We start from the raw sequence: 24,241 nt of genomic DNA, 5'->3' as shown, positions 1-24,241 counted from the left end.
TCTGCTGCTGAGGCTGGAAAGAGTGCACTGCAGAAGACTGCCTCTCAGGCTGAGCTGCAGGTCTAGACGAACTCCCACTCTGAGCTCTATCTCTGTTACGTTGAGGGCACACCTTAGAGAAGTGTCCCGGTTGCTGACATGTGTTACAATTGCCGAAGACTCCCACACACTGATCCGGTGAGTGTCTTCCTCCACACTTGCTGCAGTACAAGGATGAGGACCCAGAACTCGGTCCTGAACCGAATTGCTTCGAACCACTGGAACTAGACGAACTGTTTCCTTGCCTCTTGAACTGTTTACCTCTTGCTTTGTACTGATCCTTTCTGTTTCCCCCACTGCTACCACCTTCGTACCTCTGCTGTTGGTTCTGATGTTGAGGTGGCTGATTCTGGTACTGAGATGGTTGGTTCTGATACTGTCTCTGCTGCTGAGGTGCCCCCTGATTACCTCTTTGCCTCCACAAGCCTGCTTCTGCTCCCTTTGCGTAATTCATGGCATCCGCAAAGTTGCTAGGTCTGTTGGTGTTAACCAACGTGAAGACATCGGGGTTCAACCCATTGATGAACTGATCTGCCTTAGCTTCTTCATCTCCGGCAATTAGCGGTGCAAAACGCAACAGATTATCGAACTTAGCCACGTACTCTTCAATGTTCAGATTCCCTTGCTTCAGATTTGCAAACTCTGCTCCCTTATCTTTACGATACGAGATAGGGAAAAACCGTTTATAAAACTCAGATTTAAAAAGAGTCCAAGTAACCTCTGTACCTCTACTCTCAAAAGCTTTCTTTGTCATGATCCACCAGCTCTTAGCACCACCACGCAGCTGATGAATTACTAACCTGATTCGGCGGTCTGTGTAGTCAATGGAATCAAACAACTGATCCATATCATCCAACCAACTTTCACAGTCAACTGGATTTTCTAAACCCATCAACAACGGCGGATTGAACGACTGAAACCTCTTCAGCAAGGTTTCCATAGGAGTCGCTGAAGCATCCAACTGATCAACCTCAGTGCTAGCTTGCTCAGTCGCAGGGATAACTGGCGGTGTGTTTCTGTTTATCACTCGACGAGGACCCATCTGATAATCAAAGGTTAGGACACGAGATATCTCAATTGCTACAATCAGTGCCCTTACAACCGCTTGGAATACCGGATACCAGTCGATAACAGAAACAGTTATATTTCAAGTAGATCATGCTTTATAAATTAAATCACATAATCATGTAATTCAATAATTCTCAATAATAAAGCATGCTCGCATGGAATTAAGTACATAGTTAAAATAATTCAAACACATGCGAAGAGCCAATACACGCAGACTCGATCTACCCGCTCACTCTAGTTCGACCAAGAATCTTGACGCTCTGATACCACTTAATGTGAGACCTCGGTTCTAAACATCTAATTAAGGAGTAAACAATAATTAAGCATCCAAGATCTAAGAACTAAAAGCAAAGCAAAGGAAAAAATTTTTTTTTTTTTTAAGAGGGCCGCGCTCGGGTGGCCAAAAACCGCCGCTCGAGCGCGCCCTGGACAGAGGCGCTACTGGTCTCGGGGTGGGGTGCGCTCGGGCTGCTAAAACTTGCAGCTCGGGCGCCCCCCCTACAGCAGAAACAGAACAGCAGAAAACATGCTTGCAACTCCATCTAAAACTATTCCCATGCAATCAAAATCAACACATACATTATAAATGTAGTTCCTCCGATTAATACATGAAGTTCTAGAGTTTAACAACTACTCCAAAATAGAACATGTCATGATAACAACACGGCAAAGCTTGCATGTCAATACAACAGAATAACGAAGTTCGATATCTAAACATGTTCTAACAACACTAAGTAGACATGCTGACACGACTTCTAAACCGAGTCTCACTGCTACAACTTTCTCTCGGAGCTAACCATGCCTCTTCTGACTTGATCCTGCCCCACCTGTTGTCAAGTACACATAAAAAACAAAGCAACAGCCGAAAAACCGGTGAGAATGATAATCCCAGTGAAAGCAACATATCAAATAATGGATATACAACATGCTATCAAACATCATATTCAAGTCGAAGCTAAATATATGCATGTCTTTAAAACCAGGATATCGATTCTGATAAACAAGGGAGTGCTGCTCTGCTTTTGGGATCCCGAGGATGAGATCACGTAACGACTCACCGACTCTCCCAATCGAGGTGGTGCCACGTATCCCACTCCTCTAGACTTTGAGCAACCATAATGAGTATGCTAGCACTAGGCGAAATACTACAACCTAGGCCACTCAATCATAGTTCCCAAACGTCTAAACAAAAAGGGAAGTTCTGCCCGCTGAGAACAAGATTGGCTCAAGATGAATGCATAACAGAAACATAAGGCATAAGCCATTTAACAAAAGCCAAAACAATCAAACAAAACACAAGTTCCCCATGCTAGAACAAGTGTAGATGCAAGTACGTGATTTCAAAAGGGAAAACTCGAGAACCACATTCCCGAGTATGCTTGAAAGAGTGGGTGCCCGGTGAGCCAACTTGTGGCTAAGGGCTTTGATGACTCTTTGTATAAACAATCTTTTGTTTAATATAATTTACACTTTTATTAAAGGCAATGACTTTATCTTTCTTCATATTGTTATATTGTGATATACTATTGTTGTTTTGATAAAGACCTTGAATATACTATAGTGTATGTAAAATGTGGTAGAACATGGAGATGTCTATCATGAAACACATCTTATAGTCACTGTATATTCTAAACTGTTCCTAGCCGATTGAGCCGTCCGATAATAAGGATAAGGATCGCTCGAGTTTGAGACTAGCATTTGCGATGCGGAGTACCACGTTTCATTGGTAAGGAACATAGAGATGTTCGAAGCATGCAAATGGATATTCATATGATGAATGATCGAACTACCCTATCCGGACTTTCCAAGTGGTTATCACTTATCGAGTGGATATAGTCCGCGGTTTTGGTTGTACACCATTAGTCCTTACTACTTGAAACATCATTGAGACTCTATATGCTAGTACTGTGCTTTGACTCGTTTACCGACTCTATTGGGGTCATCAGGTGTCGGGATTGGGTACAGTTACAACACATATAGGAGTCGATGCATTGTTGTCAAGGATTCACCACATACTTGCGAGTGTGGATATCCTATGCGATCTGAGGAGATATTAGTGTGACGAATCTCTGGCCAGAGTACATGATGTGATTTAAGAAATGGTTTCTTAGTAGCACATGCGATGTCACTATTTGATCTTCAAGATGTATTGCATAGTTATCGAATCTCGAGCGACTCTCGATATACCAATGGTTGTTGATTCGATCGGGATATTTGGATGAAGAGACCGTACTGTACGCTAACCAAAATCTATTGGTTCTTGTAGGCACTATCAGTGATACCTAGGGAATCATGGGGCGATGTTGCTAGGCGCTCTTACCATGATTCGATGGGCAAGTCGGAAATTGTTGTTCCGAGTCACAAGGAGTTGTGAGCCCACGGCTAGCTGTATCCCTGAACCATTGAGGGTCACACAGTGTAATGGATTTTTAATCCCCGTTGAGATAGTTAAATTTAAAGACTTAAATTTAATGAACAAAGAAGTTGGACTTCTTAATTATGAGTAGAGGAGTAAGATTTCCTAAAATGACATAGGGATGGACATTTTTGGAAACCACTGAATTCGGATTCAGAAAAATTTATCTTGACTTTAAAAGGTTCAGAAATGGTTTCTGTGCACATTGGTGAAATCGGTTTATCAATCGGAATCACGATGAATTTTATATTAATTTCTGAACATGCGGGCTTTGCTTGTCGGGCTTGAACTTATGACTAATGGGCCCTAAGCTGTTAGTGGCCTACATTATAAATAAGTTATTGCAGTACAGAAATTAAACACAACAGGTCACAATTTTCGAAAACCTAAGTATTTTCTATCAATAGTGGCCGCCCCCCTCCCTCTCTACTCGGTAAAATCCAGCCTGTGATTTTGAATTACAGTCTGGTTTAACGGATCAAATTCGTTAATTCTCTTCGTAGAAACTTCTGATAGATTTTCTAGTGCAATCTATCAGAGGGATTAAATATCCGTTCGTGGACCTGATTGAAGAACAGTTCGTCCATCAGTTCCAGGGATATACAACAAGAGCAGAGAAATCTGTTGGTGTCCAAAATCTCGATTCGAGATTAAAGGTAAAAGTTTTATAATCGTTATTTAATTTTTACACACACAATTTAATCGTAAGGTTGATACCCATTATGGAATCGTTCCATATAAAAAATTTTAAACTTCCGCTGCACCGGGTATCAATCCTAATTGATCTGATCGCCGCGTATTCCAACAATGCTATCCCGCTACGATGACTGCTTTTACCTTTCAATGCAGTAGCTTCCAACTCTGGATACGCTACAAAAGAGACTGTATCAACAACTATACAATCTAACAACAACAAGGCAACGGTTCAAGGAAATGCTCTATACCGTTCTTTGTTCAAATCTCGAAAACGATCAAACAGCTGCTAACTCTGGGCTTGATACCTCCAAACGGATCTGTACGGAGACAAATGAATGATCAATAACCAAGATCAACTTATAATCCAAGTTCCAACAACTCAAAAACGGTTCAAAATCCCTAAAACTCAAACCGACGGCATAACGGCTATAACTGAACAAACCGGCAACGCAGACGGCAGTTCAATACCGATAACAACTCAACTCAATGCTAATACAACAACAACAAGACAAACCCAACAAATCTCAAAACTCACATTTTCGAAAATAGCTTCCAAAAATCATAACAATTCCGAACGTCGCTCTAGTTCAAAACCGACAGATAATTAACGATCAGAACTCTGTCAAGAACAACATACTCGAATCTAGAACGATTCTAACAACATCCAAAAACTAGAATGTATCGGATCGAAGAAGAACTTACGATATAACAGAGCTCTCACTGCAGTGATCGATAATCTGCCTTCAGAAATAATTTCCAACGGACGGATCGAGCCCGGGATGAAATCACAAAGCTCAAAAGCTCAAAAGTGGCATCTACAATGGAGGAGTCGTGCTTGAGGAAGGAGAAGAAAGCTTCTCCAATCAAATCCAAGTGTAGATAATATATAAAAATCAATATTTGCGTTTTAGTCCCTGAAATTTCCAAAATTTGCAAAAAGGACCCTGATCAAAATCAAACCGGCTCGAGAACTCTGTAATCTCTGATTAACTCAAATAAACTCATTTAAGATAAAAATGGGGCATTACAATTCACAAGTTTTACCCAGCAACACGAAAAGCCTTTCTACGCAGCATGGGAGAAATTCAAGGATTTAGCGACCATCTTCCGGTTTCATGATTTTTCTAACTGTTCTCCCCTTACATTTTTTGTTGATGATTTGGATGCAGTGAAAAGAAGATGGGTAATTGAAGGAGCTTTTGCAGCCGGTAGTTCATTATTTTGCCGAGATGGTGATAGTTTGATGCATCATTTGGATGATATGGCAGAATTTTACTATTACCGGTATTGGGATCTTACACACCCGGATTTTACAGACCAACCATTCGAGCTTCAAAAGGAGGAAGGAAGTTGTTCTAAATTGGTCTTACATCCGCTAGAGGATATTATGAGCAAGCTTGTGGCATCAACTGAGGAAGCTATAGAAGATCTAAAAAATTCTAGATGACACCTTGTGGAGTACATAGAGAATATCAAGAGATCAATCATCCATGAACACCGAGACAAGAAGTGAAGCAAGATACTCAAGCAGTGACCAACCCGATTTGGTTCGTTGACGATGACTCGAAGAACCAGGATAATTGAGAGTGCGAATCAAATCATGCTGAAAATTTAGAGGCGTTTGAGTCTTCTCTTCTTATTGAACCGCAGTCGGAATATGTTATGGAAGAAATAGGGTATGATGGAAATATTTTTCCACTCGAGTTTGAAGATAACGGAATTCAAGAGTCTATCGATTTGAGCTCATCGATAGTACTATCATACACACACCCCCAAAATCCTTCCATTCCATCAATACTAGTTTCAAAAGATGTTGGCTTCCAAGAGCCCACTGAAACGTTCTCTTCCCATGTTTACCAGCCTCTATGGTGTATTGCTGAGGTGATGAGTTTTAACTGTTTACATCTAGCCAAGCTTGAGGTAACATGGAACAAAGACCCATTTTTGGTGTCATATGACACTTACTTTGGGCATCAGCCGCTGTTTGAGGAGTGTTTCTGAGGGTCAAGTTGAAGACTGAAAATCAAGCGCTGCTTGGGAGGCAACCCAAGGGGGTATTCTCTTTCATTTCTTTTATTTTATTTGTTTCTTTTTTGTTTTTATTTATTTTTGAGTTTTTACTTACATTGGGGACAATGTAAGATTTTAAGTATGGGGGAGAGGACATAGCCAGTCATATTGAGGATGTAGTCGGTTTATGGGAGAAGAAAAAAAAATTTTGTGAGCTCATAGTAAGTAGAATGATGATTGATTAGCCTATGATAAAGAAGTTGTTAAAATTGCTTTTGGAGAAAATATTTTACTCTTGATTGGACATGAGAACCAAAGGTTAAGTAGTGAATATTTTTAAGCACACATGTTTGAACAGTGAAGTGTAGCGATGTAATAGATACTGTGGATGTCTGTTGGATCATTGCACGACAATAGGTGTTTGTAGAACTTGATAGTGTTTTTGAATTCTGATGATTTTTTATGACATTGCATTAAGATCTTGAGCGCACCTGTTAATTTTTATGAAAATTTTTGTGGCAATAAGATTAACTCCATCCGGGTTATGAGCAAGAGATTGAAATCCTAATTATCTTGTTCTTGACTAAGTTTGCGGATTAAATGGAGTTAAAGTGTTTGGAAAATTTTTTTGAAATAAAAATTTCATCCGGGCTTGGAAGGTGTTTGAAATTCTATTCACTCTTCCATGGCTAGGTATGCGGATTCAATGGAATTGATGCTTCATCCGGGCTATAGACGAGGGGATTGAAATTTTAATCCTATCTTAGTTATAGCTAAGTTTGCGGGTAATTATTGGGGCTTAAGAAAAATCGGGTGCAAAATCCGAAGGTGCGTAATTATATCTCAAGAGAGTCGTGTTTTTGTTTATGGATTGTTGGGAGGAAGGAGACTTGATTGTGATACTTACACTGATATGTCATAGGTCGCCGAACAGTATTGAAACTATTTCTTTTGATGTTGCATGTAGATGGAATAACATGGCACACACGCACGTTCATGCTTGACTGATTGTGTACTGTGAAAAATCGAGAGTATTTGTAATTTTGTTTTGTATGTGGGAACTACTTTGAGGCTGTGATTTTCATGATTCATTTTTGCTTATATTTTTGTGTTGCTCGGGGATGAGCAAGGTTTAAGTATGGGGGAATTTGATGTTGTGATAATTTTATTATGGTTATTTGGGTTAAATTGATATGATTAGGAGAATTTGCAATGCTTTAATTCATTTTATAGTTCCTAATTATTATTTTTGGTTGGATTTAGTAAAAGAAGGAGAATGAGCAAAAGGTAGATGGATTTGAGAGGAAAAGATGGAAAAGTTATTGCGCGAGAATAAATTACGGAGCAGCAATGATAAAAAAATCATTTTTAATTTTAAAGAGATTAAAATTTGATCTCCACTGTTCAAAATGAAGTTCAAGATGTTTTGAAGCTGCTGCCCAAATTTCAGCTCAATCCGACGGCTAGATCTTGAGATATGAAATTTTCAAAAATGTTGCGCGCTGGAAAAAAGTGAGCTCGCTCGATCCGTCAAACTTTTCCGATCGATCGGCCGTATGAAGAATGAAAACATAAGTGGATGAAAAGTATGCTCGCTCGATCGAGCGAGATATCGGGCGCAGGAAAAAAAATAAAATTTTTGGAATTTAAAACTCTTATTTTGCGGGCTTTATTTCGTGGGCTTTCAAGTCCATTTAAATAGGATCTTGAGACGCAAAAGAGAGGGGGAATCGACGCAGAGATTGGAGACGACTACAGATAGAGAGAAGAAACATTTGGCGGCTAGGTTTTATCTTTCTTGTTCTTAGTTTTAATTCATTTAGTTTTTGTACTTGGTTAAGGAAGACGAAACCCTTGATTTTATTTACTTTGTGAGATTTTGATTTTTAGTGTTTAATTCAATTTGAGTATCAAGAGTTGTTCTGATTTATTTCATGCTTGTGTGTTTGATTATTAGATTGATCACCTGATAATTCTTTCGTACAATCTACCGCTAAATTAGAATTCAAATCCGTAATTGTTTGAATCATCTAATTTGTGAAGCAACTGCGTTTAATATTTTCAGTTGGTGAATTTGTAAAATCATATGAACAACAATAAACTAGGCTAAATACATCCGTTGGTGCATGTGTTGTCTAGATTCATCAGTTTCACTCATATGAATGCTACCTTAGATTTAAATCTAGATCACTGGTATTTGGGTTGATTTATTGGTAAGGGTTAATCTAGAACGCTGGTGTCTAATTAACTAAGATTAAGGTGGAACATGAATTAGATTTTCAATGGTGAATATTCAATGAGAATTAATTATTTTTAGAGAATCGATGATTGAGTGAATTATTTCAAGGGTGTAGTCGACCGATACCAAGACTTGTTTTTAATTGATTTCTCTAGTATAATTTAATCTTGCATGTTAATTGATTTAAATTCCAAATTCCCTTTTCATTTATTTTCAGTATGTTAAGAATACAAATAAATTTCCCTTTCCTCGTGGGAACGATCTCTACTCTTGCTACTACATGTTTATTAGTTAATCTGAGTTAGGTTAATTTGGGCGCGACACGACTAAGCGCTACCACTTGGTCACGGACCGAGCTAGGATATATGTGCCAAGGATTCACACTTGGGCTCACTACAAGAAAAACGGCAAAAGACAACGCTTTTTCCGCGTTGTTAATGACCTCGAAAAAGCGTTGTTGTATCTAACAACGACAACTCTTTTTAAGCGTTGTCTTTTATAAAAAGCGTTGTTGTTTTTTGAAAAAACAACGCTTTTTAAGCGTCGTTGTATTTGGAAAAGACAACGCTTAAAAAAAAGCATTTACCAGAAAAGACAACGCTTTTTAAAAGCGTTGTCGTTTTTAAAACATAAAACAAAAAAAAAATTAAATCACAAATTTTTAATATTATAAATCACACAAAATTCAAAAATTTCTAAAATAAAATTTAGTATACAATCTTCCAATATTATAAATCATTCAAATAAAAAAATAATCGAATTCTAAATTAATTAACACTAGGAAAAAACTATGCATTAATCTCGAAAAACTTTGATTCCTTCCTTCAGCACATGTTAGCGTCCCAAGCTTTTATAAAAGCCGCAACAATCTCTTTTCCTTTAATTTGTATCTCCATACTGTAAATTATTAAAAATAAAAACAAACATAAAACAAATATGAATAAATTAAAATGGAAAGTAAACTTAAACACTTATTTATCAGTAAAAGAACATGAATTTAAATAGCATAGAATATTAATTATTAATGATTTAATACCTGTAATAACAACCATAATGCCCAGGTTACATTGGAAAGCATCATGAGGAAGACACCTTTAATCCAAGTATCAATGGCATGATCTTCGCCTCGTCGCATTTCATGAATGCGACTACTGATCAAGTGATGGTGCACCAGTAGTTTCAAGAGAGGCCCTTTGAAGAAAGCAATAGTCGCTACTCCGGCAATGCATAGACTTAGTCCTCCAAATTTCATTATCCCACCAATTGTCCTTAGTTTTATGTTTTCCATCCTGTCATGATGAGATTAAAGTTCATGTATTAATTATTAATTTTTGTTTTAAACAGGGCCAGGAATCATTAAATTAAAATGCTAGGAATGATAACAAGTGATTTCTTATACATAATCGAATTATTTTCCTTGTATTTCCATTCCCTCGAAAAATTTCACTATAATTAAATTAGAATATTTCTTCGTAATTAACTTTAATTACTTTAATAGAACAACAAGAAAGAAAGTAATAACAGGATGAGTATTTGAAGAAGCAGCTCCCAAAGATGCGGATGTATATTTCAAAGCTACACCAACAATGTTTAAGCTCATCGTGATCCTGCAAATTATTAATTATCCAACTCATTAAATATAATTAATATCTCTGTAGTATGTATGAACACCCATATTTAATTTAAAAAAACTAAAAGGATCAAACAAAATCATAATTATGAGAACAAAAAAACACTTAATTCATGATTTTTATATATATTCTTGTTTAATTACCACCAAAAAAAAATTGTAATTAACATTCTGAAACATGTGACGCACGTACCCAATCAGTGAAAGTAGGCATATCTTGATCGTCAGGGAAAAAGATAGAGGTGGAGCACTTTTTCTGAAAGTAAAATCAAATCATTTGGAAAAAAAAAACAAAAGAATCAAAATCAAAATCAAAATCAAATTCACGGTTATGATTGAAGTTTTAGGCATCGAACTAATACAACTTTGTTAATATGCATGATTTTTTTATATATTGCCATTCAGCTCTAGCATCAAGCAAGCCAGCATCTCTTCAATGGCCTCTCATTTCTGAAGGTCTAGGGTAGTGTTCTGGGGAATCTCTTCTAAAACTGAGTTTTACAAAAAAAATGGAATTTTTCTAAAACAGGAGTTCGAGATCCTGGAGATGATATCGAGATGGAGTTGAGAAATTTTCAGACACACAAAAACAACATAAGAAATTATACCCCGCAGATGGCTATCTATAAAAAATTTCACGTAAATCGTGGATATTTTAGTCAGGAATACCAGCTGCGTATATTGTATGATTATGTTGTTACAAATGTTCATTACAACCACATAATTACCGAATCGATTAAAAAGAAAAATCACCCCATCAAGTGAAACAAACGTCAACCCAGAATCAACATCAATAATAAAACACAAGTGCGTGAATAACACAACACGTACCTTTTGCTTTTCAGCATCGATATACTTATTGACACCAGGAATCGACCTCATAAAATAGAAATAGAAATAAATAAATGTAGTCAACAATTACGAGAACGCACAAACAAAAATCAGAGCATAAGAAAAATTACTGAAGTCAACAATTACGAGAACGCACAATCCAGCATCTCTTCAATGGCTAATACAGACCTCTCATTTCTGAAGGTCAGCTTCCTTTTGAAGATCGAACTATGTAGCTATTGATAAATAGTGATTCATGATAGGAAATATCTGTATAATGAATTTTTACAAAAAAAAAATCAAACACTTTGTGCAAGTTTTTGAAGAAGAACTATTAATATAAGGTAAAGTCACCTGAGTTCTCCAGTTATGAATATTGTGTTCCCCAAACCCCTTTAAAGGCATTACAACTGTGACCCTCGGCAACTTGATCTGATTAGAAAATGCTCCAGGTCATTATTGTCATAACAAAGAAAAGCAATTCACATCTAGCTTATTTGATATTCGCAAGGAAAAAAAACAGGATCCTGGAAGCAAGGGAAAGACATATTCTTCATCAAGAGCCAAATTTATGCTTCACGCACTATAGTCTAATTTGTTGATTTGTACATGTATATATTTACACTATGGGGACGTCAAGGTATAACGATGAACTACACCTCATCATTTGTATGTATATCCATTTGTATGTATATCCACATTCCAAGCACTACACCTCATCATTTAATTCACGAACTAACCAATTTTGCAGATTCCTAAGCACTACACCTTATCATTTGTATGTATATCCACATTCCAACAAATTTATGTGCCATAATTTAAGACCTTCTACTCGAGACAAAGTTAAATTTTCAAATGAAATTGATCAAAAATTAGTGAGGGATAAACACAGGGAAAAATAAAAAGAAAAAGAAAACATTAGTTTTGTAATTGTATTATTCATGCTTGCATGAAACAGACCAAATCAAGAAAGGCAACAAAACATGAAACCCGCTTCTTTAGAATTTGAGACAAAAAAACTCACCTCTCCGGCGTTGAGTCAGCAAAAAAAAAAAGGATCAAAAACCTGTGACGAGTCGAAGAAGCTGTGGAAGATCTCAATCTTGTACGTAAGAACTGGAATCAAGCTTATAATGTCGAAACTCAAAGTAAAGAAGGCTGAAACAAAACAACAGCCATAATCACCTTAAATGCCAATAACATCCATATCAAGAAAATCATTTTCAAGGAAGTCTAAGAAATTCTGGACACCTTTCAAAACCATGTTCATCCCCATGGCATCACCTGTGCTGCAGCTAAATCTAATTCACATATTTTTCCCCGCAGTAGCACACTAGATTCTAAAGAGTCTTGCAAATCTACTCGACATGGTCCAACATTGAAAATGCATACATTTTCAGTAACAGAATCAAGTTCAATGCATATAACCATATCAAACAAGAGCAACTTAACAAAGCAAGGCTTTGACGTCAAGATTACGTACGGAGTGGAACCACCAACTCAAGAAAATGTAATCAATATCAGAGCATCGTATTATGTACGGAGTGGAAAAAGAGAGAATGTTAGTAAGAACCACCAACTCAAGAAAATGCAAGCAATATCAGCAAGATTAGAAAAGTTCAAAGTATTTAGCAATGTTAATTAATTTTTGGAATTCAAAATGGGAAATTAGAACGAAAAAGCTTCAATAGTTTAAATGAATGGAGCCTTTCCCTGGGTATTCATAAAAAAACACCAGCAACAGAAAAAAGGTTGTCCACGCCTCACTTGCCATGAAAATGACAAAAAAATTTACAATTCCGACAAATTCTATTGGTATGTACGGATGTACCTACTCCACAGGACAAGAACTCAATATTTGTAAAATCATCATGCAGAAACATACACAACACCGAATAATTCCAAACCATACTTCACAGACCAAATGAATCGAGAAAAACGAAACAACTAAAAAAATTCCCGAGTTCGAAAACCTAGAATTCAAAATATACCTCCAGGCTTCAAAATAAAGATCCAAAAAACCTTCCTTCTCTCCTATGCAACAGTCGGTGACGGCAAAACGACGACGACAAAAAAAAAGGTTCGACGGAGCGTGCTTAAAAATTAGGGAAATAGGTACTGGAAGAAAGCCCTCGACGAGAGGATTCTAAACCTATGCTCAAATCAATTTTTCAAGCAACGAGGCGGTGTAGATCGGAGCTAGAATTTCGAAATGGTGAAGGGAGAAAGGAAGAAGATACCTCGGTGAAAGAGAGACCATGCGAGGAGAGAGAATAATACATGTAAGAAATATTTTATTTTGGGGCCAGATTATGTTTTAAAAAAAATTAATAGAAAATGTTTTTTAAAAAACGTTGTCCTAGATAGTAAAAAATACGCTCATTAACAACGCTTTTAAAAAAGCGTTGTTGTAGATAATTAAAAAGACGCTCATAGATGACATTTTTTAAAAGCGTTGTTGAAGATATCAAAAAGTGTTGTCTTTTATAAATTTAAAAATTATGGACAACACTTTTTACAAAAAGCGTTGTCTTTTAAGTGTTGTGTATGAGCTTTTTTCTTTTAGTGGCTTTAAACTTAGGTGCCGAGGTCTGGCTCGGGCTTAGGGTGGGTCAAGGACCAATCTAGTATATGTGTGCCAAGGATTCATACATTTGGGCTTTAAAATTAGGTGCCGAGGTCTGGCTCGGGCTTAGGCAGGGTCAAGTACCGGGCCGCAATAATGGTGCCAAAGATATACTTGGGCTTCGGGCCAAGTCAGGGACTGAGCTGTAATAATGGTTCCAAGGATATACTTGGGCTTCGGGCAGGGTCAGGGACCAAGCCATAATAATGGTGTCAAGGATAGACTTGGGCTTCGGGCAGGGTCAGGGACCGAACCATAATAATGGTGCCAAGGATATACTTTGGCTTTGGGCAGGGTTAGGGACCGAGCCATAATAATGGTGCCAAGGATAGACTTGGGCTTCGGGCGAGGTCAGGGTCCATGCCATAATAAAGGTGCCAAGGATATACTTGGGCTTCGAGTAGGGTCAGGGACCGAGCCATAATTTACATATCATGGACAAAAATTGAATTGAATACTAATGATGGAGTATTTATTAATGTCTAAAAATAATTGATGATGCCCATAGGCTACAAAAGATGCAAAAGAAGCAAAATTACATTCTAAGCATAATATTTCTTCAAGTGGTAAATATTCCAAGGTAGTTTTATAGAACGGACCTGGTCGTCCTTCAAGTAATTAGCTCCCGCAGTAGTTTTTTGTGTAATCTTGAAAGGTCCTTCCCATTTTGGATCAAGCTTCCCTACTTCCCCGGCCGGCTGAGCTTTCCTCATCGTACCCGAGGACCCGAGCGAAAGAGGCTCCTATCTCCGCCGGTAGCACAGCCTCTGAGCCGTATACCATGTTGAATGGGGTTTCACCAGTGTCCGTCCTGGGTGTTGTGCGGTAAACCCAGAGAACACTAGCTAATTCCTCTACTCAATCTCTGCCAACTCCAAATAGCCGAGCTTTTAAAGCCTGAACTATAGATATATTTGTCACCTCTGTTTGCATGTTTGCTTGGGGGTAAGCCACAAAGGTAAAGGATTGAGAAATTTTCATCTCTGCACACCATGCCTGCACCTTATTGCCTTGAAACTGTAGTCCATTATCTGAGACCAACTGCCGAGGAACCCCGAATCTGCACACTATATTCCTCCATAGGAATCTCAACACATATGTCTCGGTAATTCGTGCCAATGCCTCTGCCTCCACCCATTTGGAGAAGTAATCAACCGCCAAAATTAAGAACTTATTCTGTGCTGGGACAGTGGGGAAGTCCCATGATATCCAGACCCCATTTATCAAATGGACATGCGGCCAAGATTGTCTTGAGTATAGTCGCGGGTTGGTTGATGGAATGCCCTTGTCTCTGACATCCTTCACGCTTGCAAACCAGCAAAGCCGCGTCCGCTGTCATTGTTGGCCACCAATATCCTGCGAGTAGTGCTTTCCTTGATAATGACATGGACCACAAATGCTCTCCACAACACCCCTCGTGTATCTCTTTCAGTACATATTCGGCCTCCTCTTCTCCCAAACATCGCAGTAGAGGTCGGGAGAAAGATCTTTTATATAGGGTCCTCAATAAGGAAAAAACATAGAGTCTTCCTCTTCATCTGTAAAACCTGTAAACGGTCACTGGGCAGTTATCTTGTCCGCATATATCTCAATAATCCACCCATCTACCCCTGGATGGGCGGTGCTGATTTGGTATACTGATGCCCCAGGGTGAGCTTGATCTGGTAGATGACCTCCATATCTGACAAGACTGTTAAGGATGTGGCCATTTTGGCCAGGGCATCCGCCTTCGTATTCTCCGTCCTCGGTATTTGAACAATGCTCCATTCAACAAAGTGTTTGGAGAGTTCCTGTATAGTTCGTGCATACTCCACCAACCTTTCATTTTTGATATCATATGTACCCCTGACCTGTTTAGTGGCTAACTGAGAATCAGAATGTATAATATTCTATTCACTTCCATCTCCTTGGCTGCCCAGATACCCACCAGTATCTCCTCGTATTCTGCCTCATTGTTCGAGGCCCAAAAGTCCAGCTTGACAACCAATTTCACTTTTTCCCCACTAGATGAGATAAACACCGCCCCTACTCCACATCCTTTGCTGTTAGATGCCCCATCCACATATACTTTCCACACTTCATCCCTATAGCCTTGAGTCATCTCCGCAATAAAATCGGACAATGTCTTAGCCTTAATTATAGTCCTGGGCTGGTAGTCAATATCATACTCCCCCAGCTCTAATGTACACTTGACTAATCTACCCGAGATATTAGGTTGAGTCATGATTTTTCCAATGACACTATTGGTTAATACAGTGATCGAATGAGACAGAAAATAAGGTCTCAATCGCCGAGCTGTAGTGATCAAAGCCAATGCTATCTTCTCCACTACTGTATATCGAGTCTCTGGGTATGAGAGGGCATGACTGACATAATAGACAAGATTCTGATCCGCCCCTTCTTGCCTTACCATGACCGAACTGACCGCATGCTGGGTGACCAATAGATACATCCATAGATGCTCCCCCGGACTTGGCTTTACCAAGGCAGGAAGGTTGGCCAAGTGTTCCTTCAAATCTGCAAAAACTCTTTCACACTTCTCATCCCATTCAAACTTCCCTGCCTTCCTCAAAACCTGAAAAAAAATGGTAGCTTCGATGCGTAGAGTGGGAGATAAATCGAGATAGAGCTGATATGCGTCCCGTGAGGCGCTGGACTTCTCGAATAGATTTGGGTGACACAATCTCCTGTATATCTCTTACCTTCTTTGGGTTAATCTCAATGCCTCTCTCCGTGACAATGTAACCCAGGAATTTTCCCCCTTTAACCCCAAAAGTAAATTTTGTTGGATTCAACTTCATGCCATACCTGCGAAGAGTGGAGAAAGTTTCTTCTAGGTCCGGTATGAATCAATTCACTGCTCTACATTTTACCAAGATGTCATCTACGTACACTTCAACATTCCGACTATCCTGTCCCCTGAAGATCTTATCCATCAATATCTGGTACGTGGCACCTGCATTTTTAAGTCCAAAAGGCATGACCACATAACAATAAGTACCTCCAGCTGTAACAAAGATTACGCTTTCCTGATCCTCCCTTGCCAATGGAATCTGATGATTGTCTTGATACGCATCCATAAAACAAAGCAATTCATACCCGACTGTAGAGTCCACCACTTGATCGATACGAGGCAAAGAGTAACAATCTTTGGGGCATGCTTTGTTAAGATCCCTGAAGTCTACGTACATCCTCCACTTCCTAGGTCCCTTGGATAATAACACAACATTAGAGAGCCAGGTGGGATACTGGACTTCCTTGATGTGCCTGGCTGTCAATAGGGCCTGCACTTGCTCCGCAATAACTCTGTCCTTCTCTGGCCCAAAATGTCTTTTCTTTTGTTTCACCACTCGAGCATCCGGAATAATATTCAATCTATGCTCAGCTACCTCGGATGATATGTCTGTAAGCTCCTCCGGACCCCAAGCAAATACCTTGATATTCTTCTGCAAATAAGAAATTAACGTTTCTTTCAATCAGGCATCAAGACCAGAAGCTATTCAAGTAGTTTTTCCTGTCTGCCCTGGGACCAGCTCTACCTCTTCTTGCTCGCCCTCCAGTAATGCTTGGACTTACTCTTTCTGAATAAAATTCACCTCTGTTCCCATGACACAACACAGTGTCTGTCTCCCATCAACCCTAGTTCTCTTGGATTCAATCTTTACTGTCTCCATGTAGCACTTCCGCAAAGCAGGATGGTCACCTCTAACTTCTCTTACACGCCCCCCCCCCCCTCCCCACTAGATACTTTAGCTTTTGATGATAAGTAGAAGCAATAGCTTTAAAAGAATTCATTGCTGGTCTCCCCAGTATTACATTATAGGAGGAAGGAGCTTCCACCACAATGAATGGCGTCATCCGAGTCTTCTTCTATTCCCTGGTACCCAAGGTAAGAGGTAATACAATTTGGCCTTTGGGGTAAACCGTATGACCTGCAAATCCAAATAGTGTTGTCTCCAGAGACTCCAACTTGTAGCTCCTAACTCTATCTAGGAAAACGCATCTTGAAAGATGTCATTGCTCGAGCTACCCGTATCCACAAATACTCGAGCTATTTCATAATTGGCTACCATTGCTCATATAAACAAGGCATCTTTATGAGGGAAACTTATGCCTTCCATGTCTTGTGACCCAAAACTGATAACAGGAGTATCTGATTGTGACCCTTGCCCAACTCCCAAACTCTCCTTCCTTGCCCAGGCCTTGAGAGCCCGATGAGAATCTCCATCCGTGGACCCTTCCGAGATCATGTGTATGGACCCTCGGGCTGGAGGATCTGGGCGCTGATTTGAGGTCGGGGCTACTATCCTTATCTCCCATCCTTGATTCGGTGTTTGGCCCTGATCTCTAGCTTGGCCCTGCGCCAGATCTTGGCTTCCATGCCTTGTCCATGGAGGACCTCGGGGCGTCTTATTCTGACTTCCCGAGCCTGGTCTTTCCAGTTGAGTTAAGAGTCCCTTTATTTTTGGGTTATTCTGGATAGCTTTCTCAATCTCCTTATTCAGTTTCTGACACTCCAAAGTATCATGCCCATATTCCCTGTGAAAGCTACAATATTTACCCGTGTCTGTCCCCAGGGTACTTCCTTCCTTTCCTGATCTGGGGAGGAAGGACGACTAATGACCTTTTCTTCCTCACATTTATCCATAGCCCACTCTTTAGGTACCTTCAAAGGTGTGTATCTAGAGAACCAACCCAAGTCTCCTTTTACGCCCGTGCTCATGTCTCCTGGCCAAGTATAATGGTCTCCTTTCCCCTCTTTCTTATCTTCCCTATGCTATTTCTGCGCCTCTCCACATTAATATATTTCTCCACTTGAGCTAAGAGATCATCATACGAGGAGGGGTCTTTCTTGACCAGGGATGTAAAAAAATCCCCTCCTCGGAGCCCTTGGGTAAAGGCGCTGATCAAAACTTCATACGGACACATTGGAATTTCGAGTGCCATTGAGTTGAAACGTTTAAAAAAAATTCCTCAAGGATTCACTGTCTTTACTCCGAATTTCAAATAGGCTAAGGGGAGTTTTCTTATGCCTCTTGCTGCTAGTGAATTGATGCAAGAACATGGCGCTGAAGTTTTCAAAAGAAGTGACACTACCTGGTTCAAGTTGATTAAACTACTGCTGTGCGGATTTTACCAAGGTAGTAAGGAAAACTTTCCACTTAATCCCATCAGTATAACAATGTAGCATTGCTGTGTTCTCAAACCGCCCCAAATGCTCCTCTGGTCAGTACCTCCGTCATAATTGGTTATTCTCATCATCTTGAAACCTCGGGGTAAGGCCTCCTCTACAATATCCCGCGAGAAGGCAATGCCCGTTTTTCCCGATGATCTCAGCCCTGTGCCTCTTACTTGTCCCAATTCGGCCTTCAGGGAGCTCTTTTCCCCCATAAGACTACTATGCTTTGGCACGATCTCACTTCCCCCTTCTTTTGAGGTATTGTCCTTGCTCTTTCCCTCCTCGAATCTCTTTTCTCCTCCCGCGATTTGGGCTATGGCCTCTGCCATCGCATCTCTAACAGCCGTGGTTACCATCTCCTGGATCTGATCCCTACCCAGCCCCCCGGACCTCTTCCTAGGACGGGTATTGGGTCAGGTAGATGAATCAAATTTATTCTCTTCTCCATTTTCATGATTGGATATTCTCGTATTAACCATATCCACGTCTTAAAAAAAACTCGAAAGACTTCCCACAGACGGCGCCAAATGTTAACACTAGAAAATGTCGAGGTGGACGTGGCGACTTCCTCTGGAAATGTATCCTCTCAAAGTACCTTCCTTTTCCGCGTGTCCTCTCTCCTGCACGCACTAGACAACTCGTGAATGGGTGCCGGAGAAGTTTTTCGACGTGGTCACTCCGATTCCTAAGTCAGATTAGGGCTTATTGGAAAAGAAAACTCAAGTGAGTGTAAAAGTAGATGAGAGTATATCAATATAATGAACAAAACCTGGTATTTATAGGAGCCGATAGGAGAGTTTTCATGATGAGAAATATTAGCTTTCCCGAAATATCAGATATTATCTCCTTTTTAACTAAGATTTTGCCTTTTCGTGAAAGATATGATCCCCTTTCCCCAAGGAAACAAAATATTTCCTAATATCATCTTTCATTCCTGTTTCCAACTCCCGCTTCTAGTCCACTCTTGTATGTATCCTGATGACATACCCGGGCCAGCCAAAACCTCGGGAAGGGGCTAAAGTACCGTGGTAGACCGACGCGACTAGGTAACCTAAGTACCGAGGTGACTGAGGGGACCGAAGTGACGGAGGTGGCCGAGGTGACCAAAGTACTGAGGTGGCGAGGTACTGTGGTGGGCCAAGGTGCCAAGGTGGATCTACCTACATCATTTACTGATTAGTGATGAACAATTACAAAAATTTGTCCACATTCAAGTTGCTAATTTGCATAATTCTATATTTGATAATGATTAGCTGCATTCGAGATATGGTGGAATTGCAGATGAAGATTTCTGGAAGATGTGTGCATGTTAATGTCTTTGTCATTCTGAGAAGGTATCAGTTGGCAAACTCGAAGAATAAAACACATATTATTCATTCCGTGTCGCGACAATTGTTACAATAAGGTTTTGTAAGCATCACTATATTTACTCGATGTTTGAGATTTTCAATCGGAAGTGGTGCATACTGTAGTAGCCTGATTTTATTTAAGCTAATCAACTGCCTAAAAAATTTTAATTAATCAAAAAATGATTAAAGAATCCTCATTTGGGTGTAATGAGTTGAAAATCATATTTAGAACGTTCAGAATTTTTCTAGTACACCCGAAGTGTCGGGTAGTCCGGAAGCTCTGAAGAGCAGATGAAGCTCCGAACGAGTTTGGAAGGCAATGTTGAAGATTGGATGTAGAGAACAGTTCGGAGGTTCCGAAATTTAGATCGAAAGATCTGATCGCCTTTGAATAAGAAAGTATGAACTTTCGTGGTGAATTGACTCGAGGAATTTGGAAAGATTCGAACTCTACAAGAACAGTGAGTTGTCCAATCCCAAGACACGTGCTCGGTGAATAGAGTTCGGGAGCTCTGAAGACACGTTCGGACGTTCCAAACTCAGATTGGAAGATCCGAACCTGGGATCGTATGTTCCGATCGTTGCCTATATAAATAGAGGGTCTAGGCAGCCATTTCCTTACTCATTTCCAACATTCCTCTCTAGTATTTAGTGCATGCTCAAACATTCTAGCCGATAATTCGAGGGCCATGTGATTATGAAACTCTACCGGGATTGTAGCGAAACATAGCCTAGAGTTTGGGGCCATCTCCATCAGTGGGATGAAGACAGACGCAAGTACAAGTCTAAACTCTAATAACTTTTGGGAGTAGCTATTAGCCTAGTAAAGACTTTTATTACACAATGAGTGATATGATAATTACTAGCTTATAATCTTGGACTTGCGAGCCCGAATTGCTAGGGTGCTTGTAAAACGACCCGATCCTACAACTGAATTTTTTTTTATAAATACTTTACTTTAAAATATTGATGATACATATATTCCAATACATATATGTATTTATACTTAAAATAATTATTCCTAAAATATAATGCATAATAACTTTAAAATATTTAAACTTAAAATAGTTTTTCATAAAATATAATGTATATATATATATATATATATATTGAATTTTGATATGCTTCCCACCAACCATGCCAACCTTTGTGCCCACCAAGTACAATAGTTGAGTGTTTTATACATGGTGGGCACAGAGTTTGGCACGGTTGGTGGGCAGCATATCAAAGCTATATATATATATATATATATATATATATATATATATATATATTTGCATGCAATTAAATTAAACACTTAAACATACTAAAAATCCATGCTTACGTAAATCTCATGCATACGTTCAAAATCCCAAAACCATGCAAACCATAATAATAAATAATATTCATGTGCAGAATAAAAATAACTATATATAAAAAAATTCCATAAAATTGTTGTATCGTAACCGTGCGATGGTCACGGATAAGCTAGCTGCACTGGATATTCAAACGACCTCACCGCCAGTAGGGACCACATCATCAACTATAAAATTATTTTCACCTGCACATCATTTAAATCTAGTGAGTCTAGAGGCTCAGCATCTTCCATTCAGTAATAACAAATATTAAATAATAAGATCACACACAACACATATTAAATAAAATAGTTTCTTGAAAACGTCTTATGCATGCATGATCTTAAAAATATATGCATATATACATATACTTCTTAATCATAAACATCATCATCATAAATTTAATACTTTATACTTAACATAATATGGCATGTCTTACATTTTTTAAACATCATAGGTTGTATTCATGTCAGTGGTCTTAATCTATAACGATTGATCAATCATAAAACCAACGTACGTGGCGGTGGAGTCTCCATCTCTATGCTTCCATTTCATCAATACTCAATGTTGGATCCATAAGCTCATTATAACATAAACATTATCGGGAGGTCACCGGGCCCAGGTATCCCGGTCTCCACCCACATCACTTTCCACCTTCACTTCAACTTCCTTAGAAACTTTATTTTTCTTAACATGTCCTTAAATTTCGCATTAAAATTTTTACATGATGCATGAACTGAAAAATAATCATCTTTTCATTATCCTTAAAAATCTGCCCATAAATATATATTTAATTATTTTTCATAAAAATCATGCATATATAAAAATAATATATATATATATATATTTAATATATATTTATGAACTTTTTTTTGTCATGGGCTCAATCAATGTGGCTACTCCTTTACTTATATATATATATATATATATATATATATATATTTGCATGCAATTAAATTAAACACTTAAACATACTAAAAATCCATGCTTACGTAAATCTCATGCATACGTTCAAAATCCCAAAAACCATGCAAACCATAATAATAAATAATATTCATGTGTAGAATAAAAATAACTATATATGAAAAAATTCCATAAAATCATTGTATCGTAACCGTGCGATGGTCACGGATAAGCTAGCTGCACTGGATACTCAAACGTCCTCACCGCCAGTAGGCACCACATCATCAACTATAAAATTATTTTCACCTGCACATCATTTAAATCTAGTGAGCCTAGAAGCTCAGCATCTTCCATCCAGTAATAACAAATATTAAATAATAAGATCACACACAACACATATTATATAAAATAGTTTCTTGAATACGTCTTATGCATGCATGATCTTAAAATATATGCATATACACATATACTTCTTAATCATAAACATCATCATCATAAACTTTATACTTTATACTTGACATAATATGGCATGTCTTACATTTTTTAAACATCATAGGTTGTATCCATGTCAGTGGCCTTAATCTATAACGATTGATCAATCATAAAACCAACGTACGTGACGGTGGGGTCTCCATCTCTAGGCTTCCATTTCACCAATACTCAATGTTGGATCCATAAGCTCATTATAACATAAACATTATCAGGAGATCACCGGGCCCAGGTATCCCGGCCTCCACCCACATCACTTTCCACCTTTACTTCAACTTCCTTAGAAACTTTATTTTTCTTAACATGTCCTTAAATTTCGCATTAAAATTTTTACATGATGCATGAACTGAAATAAAAAATCATCTTTTCATTATCCTTAAAAATCTTCCTATAAATATATATTTAATTATTTTTCATAAAAATCATGCATATATAAAAATAATATATATATATATATATATATATATATATATATTTATGTACTTTTATTTGTCATGGGCTCAATCAATGTGGCTACTCCTTTACTTAAGCCCGTAAAACTAGACTGACCTATTAACACATAACCCGGCCCGTTAATATTTAGCCCATCACAACTAAGTTCGATTATTTCTCATGGATCACTAGGCCCAATACACTTAATGGATCAATTTAACTTAATAACTTAGTCTCAATAAACAACTCAAATGCTCAAGCCCATTATCATAACTTAATAAAATATGTAGGCCTATAATTAAATTACCCGAGCACAAACTAAACTAACCCAGACCCAAACCAACCTGACTTGTCCTATCTAACATCTAACCTGACTCGGGAAGACCCTGACCGACCCCTTTCCCAGCTTCCCTAACCAAACCTTCCTTCTCTAAGCCCAACTCGCGCGCAGCCCTGTGCAGCTATGGTAATTTCGTTCGTGCAGCCTGCTCCGGCAACCTTTGGCCGGAAACCTGCCACCCAAACTTAGCCAACATCTGGGGAGAATAACGAGTCACTCTTCCGCAAAACCCTATCCTACGCGACCTGTACTGCCCAGCTGCTAAATCCGATCGGCCCTCTTCTTCCCTTCTCTAAATGAATGAACGAAGCTATCCATTAGACCCATGCGCAGTTGTTACTAATCTGTTCGTGGCCCCTGCTCCGGTCACCCTTGGTCGGAGCCCCGCTGCCCTGACCTTCGCAAGGTCCAGGCGGTCCTAACCATCACAACCCCAGATCAAACCACCCCTTGCATGGCTCGATCGAAGCTGTCTTCCAGAAACCCTAGTATGTGTTCCATCTGCTCATGTTATGCTCAAAACTGATCGGCCAGCCTCTTACCCAGCCAAACAAGATTCTAGCCCCCTTCCATCCTAACCCTAAGAGACCCTATTTAGCCCTCAAGCCATTGGAGCAGCCGCTTAAATCGTCATGGTTAGAAAAAACGTGAGGAACCTTA

The 24,241-nt window shown here is 38.9% G+C and overlaps 1 protein-coding gene across 11 annotated transcripts; it reads right to left on the bottom strand.

Annotated features, from left to right (window-relative positions):
• Positions 1 to 9,114: 9,114 nt before the first annotated feature.
• On the bottom strand, positions 9,115 to 13,214 carry LOC140887745 (WAT1-related protein At5g64700-like). 11 transcript variants are annotated; one of them, XM_073295230.1, is made up of 8 exons: positions 12,921 to 13,214; positions 12,181 to 12,287; positions 11,996 to 12,087; positions 11,284 to 11,361; positions 10,930 to 11,199; positions 10,292 to 10,354; positions 9,505 to 9,757; positions 9,115 to 9,365 (listed from the first exon to the last, which is right to left on the bottom strand). In XM_073295230.1, the coding sequence occupies exons 5-8, from the start codon at positions 10,944 to 10,946 to the stop codon at positions 9,348 to 9,350; spliced, it is 351 nt and encodes a 116-aa protein (XP_073151331.1). In that variant the 5' UTR covers positions 10,947 to 11,199; positions 11,284 to 11,361; positions 11,996 to 12,087; positions 12,181 to 12,287; positions 12,921 to 13,214; the 3' UTR covers positions 9,115 to 9,347. The 11 variants fall into 11 exon arrangements, 10 of the variants coding, with proteins under 10 accessions (XP_073151331.1, XP_073151325.1, XP_073151293.1 ...); XM_073295224.1 differs by having other exon boundaries at positions 12,181 to 12,218; XM_073295192.1 differs by having other exon boundaries at positions 10,930 to 10,975; positions 11,061 to 11,199; positions 11,284 to 12,218.
• Positions 13,215 to 24,241: the final 11,027 nt, after the last annotated feature.

This window comes from Henckelia pumila, chromosome 1 (assembly GCF_033568475.1).
Source record: "Henckelia pumila isolate YLH828 chromosome 1, ASM3356847v2, whole genome shotgun sequence".
In the NCBI taxonomy this organism is placed as follows: domain Eukaryota; kingdom Viridiplantae; phylum Streptophyta; class Magnoliopsida; order Lamiales; family Gesneriaceae; genus Henckelia; species Henckelia pumila.
The sequence above is the reverse complement of the archived record's forward strand: the minus strand, read 5'-3'. Positions and strand labels throughout refer to the sequence as shown.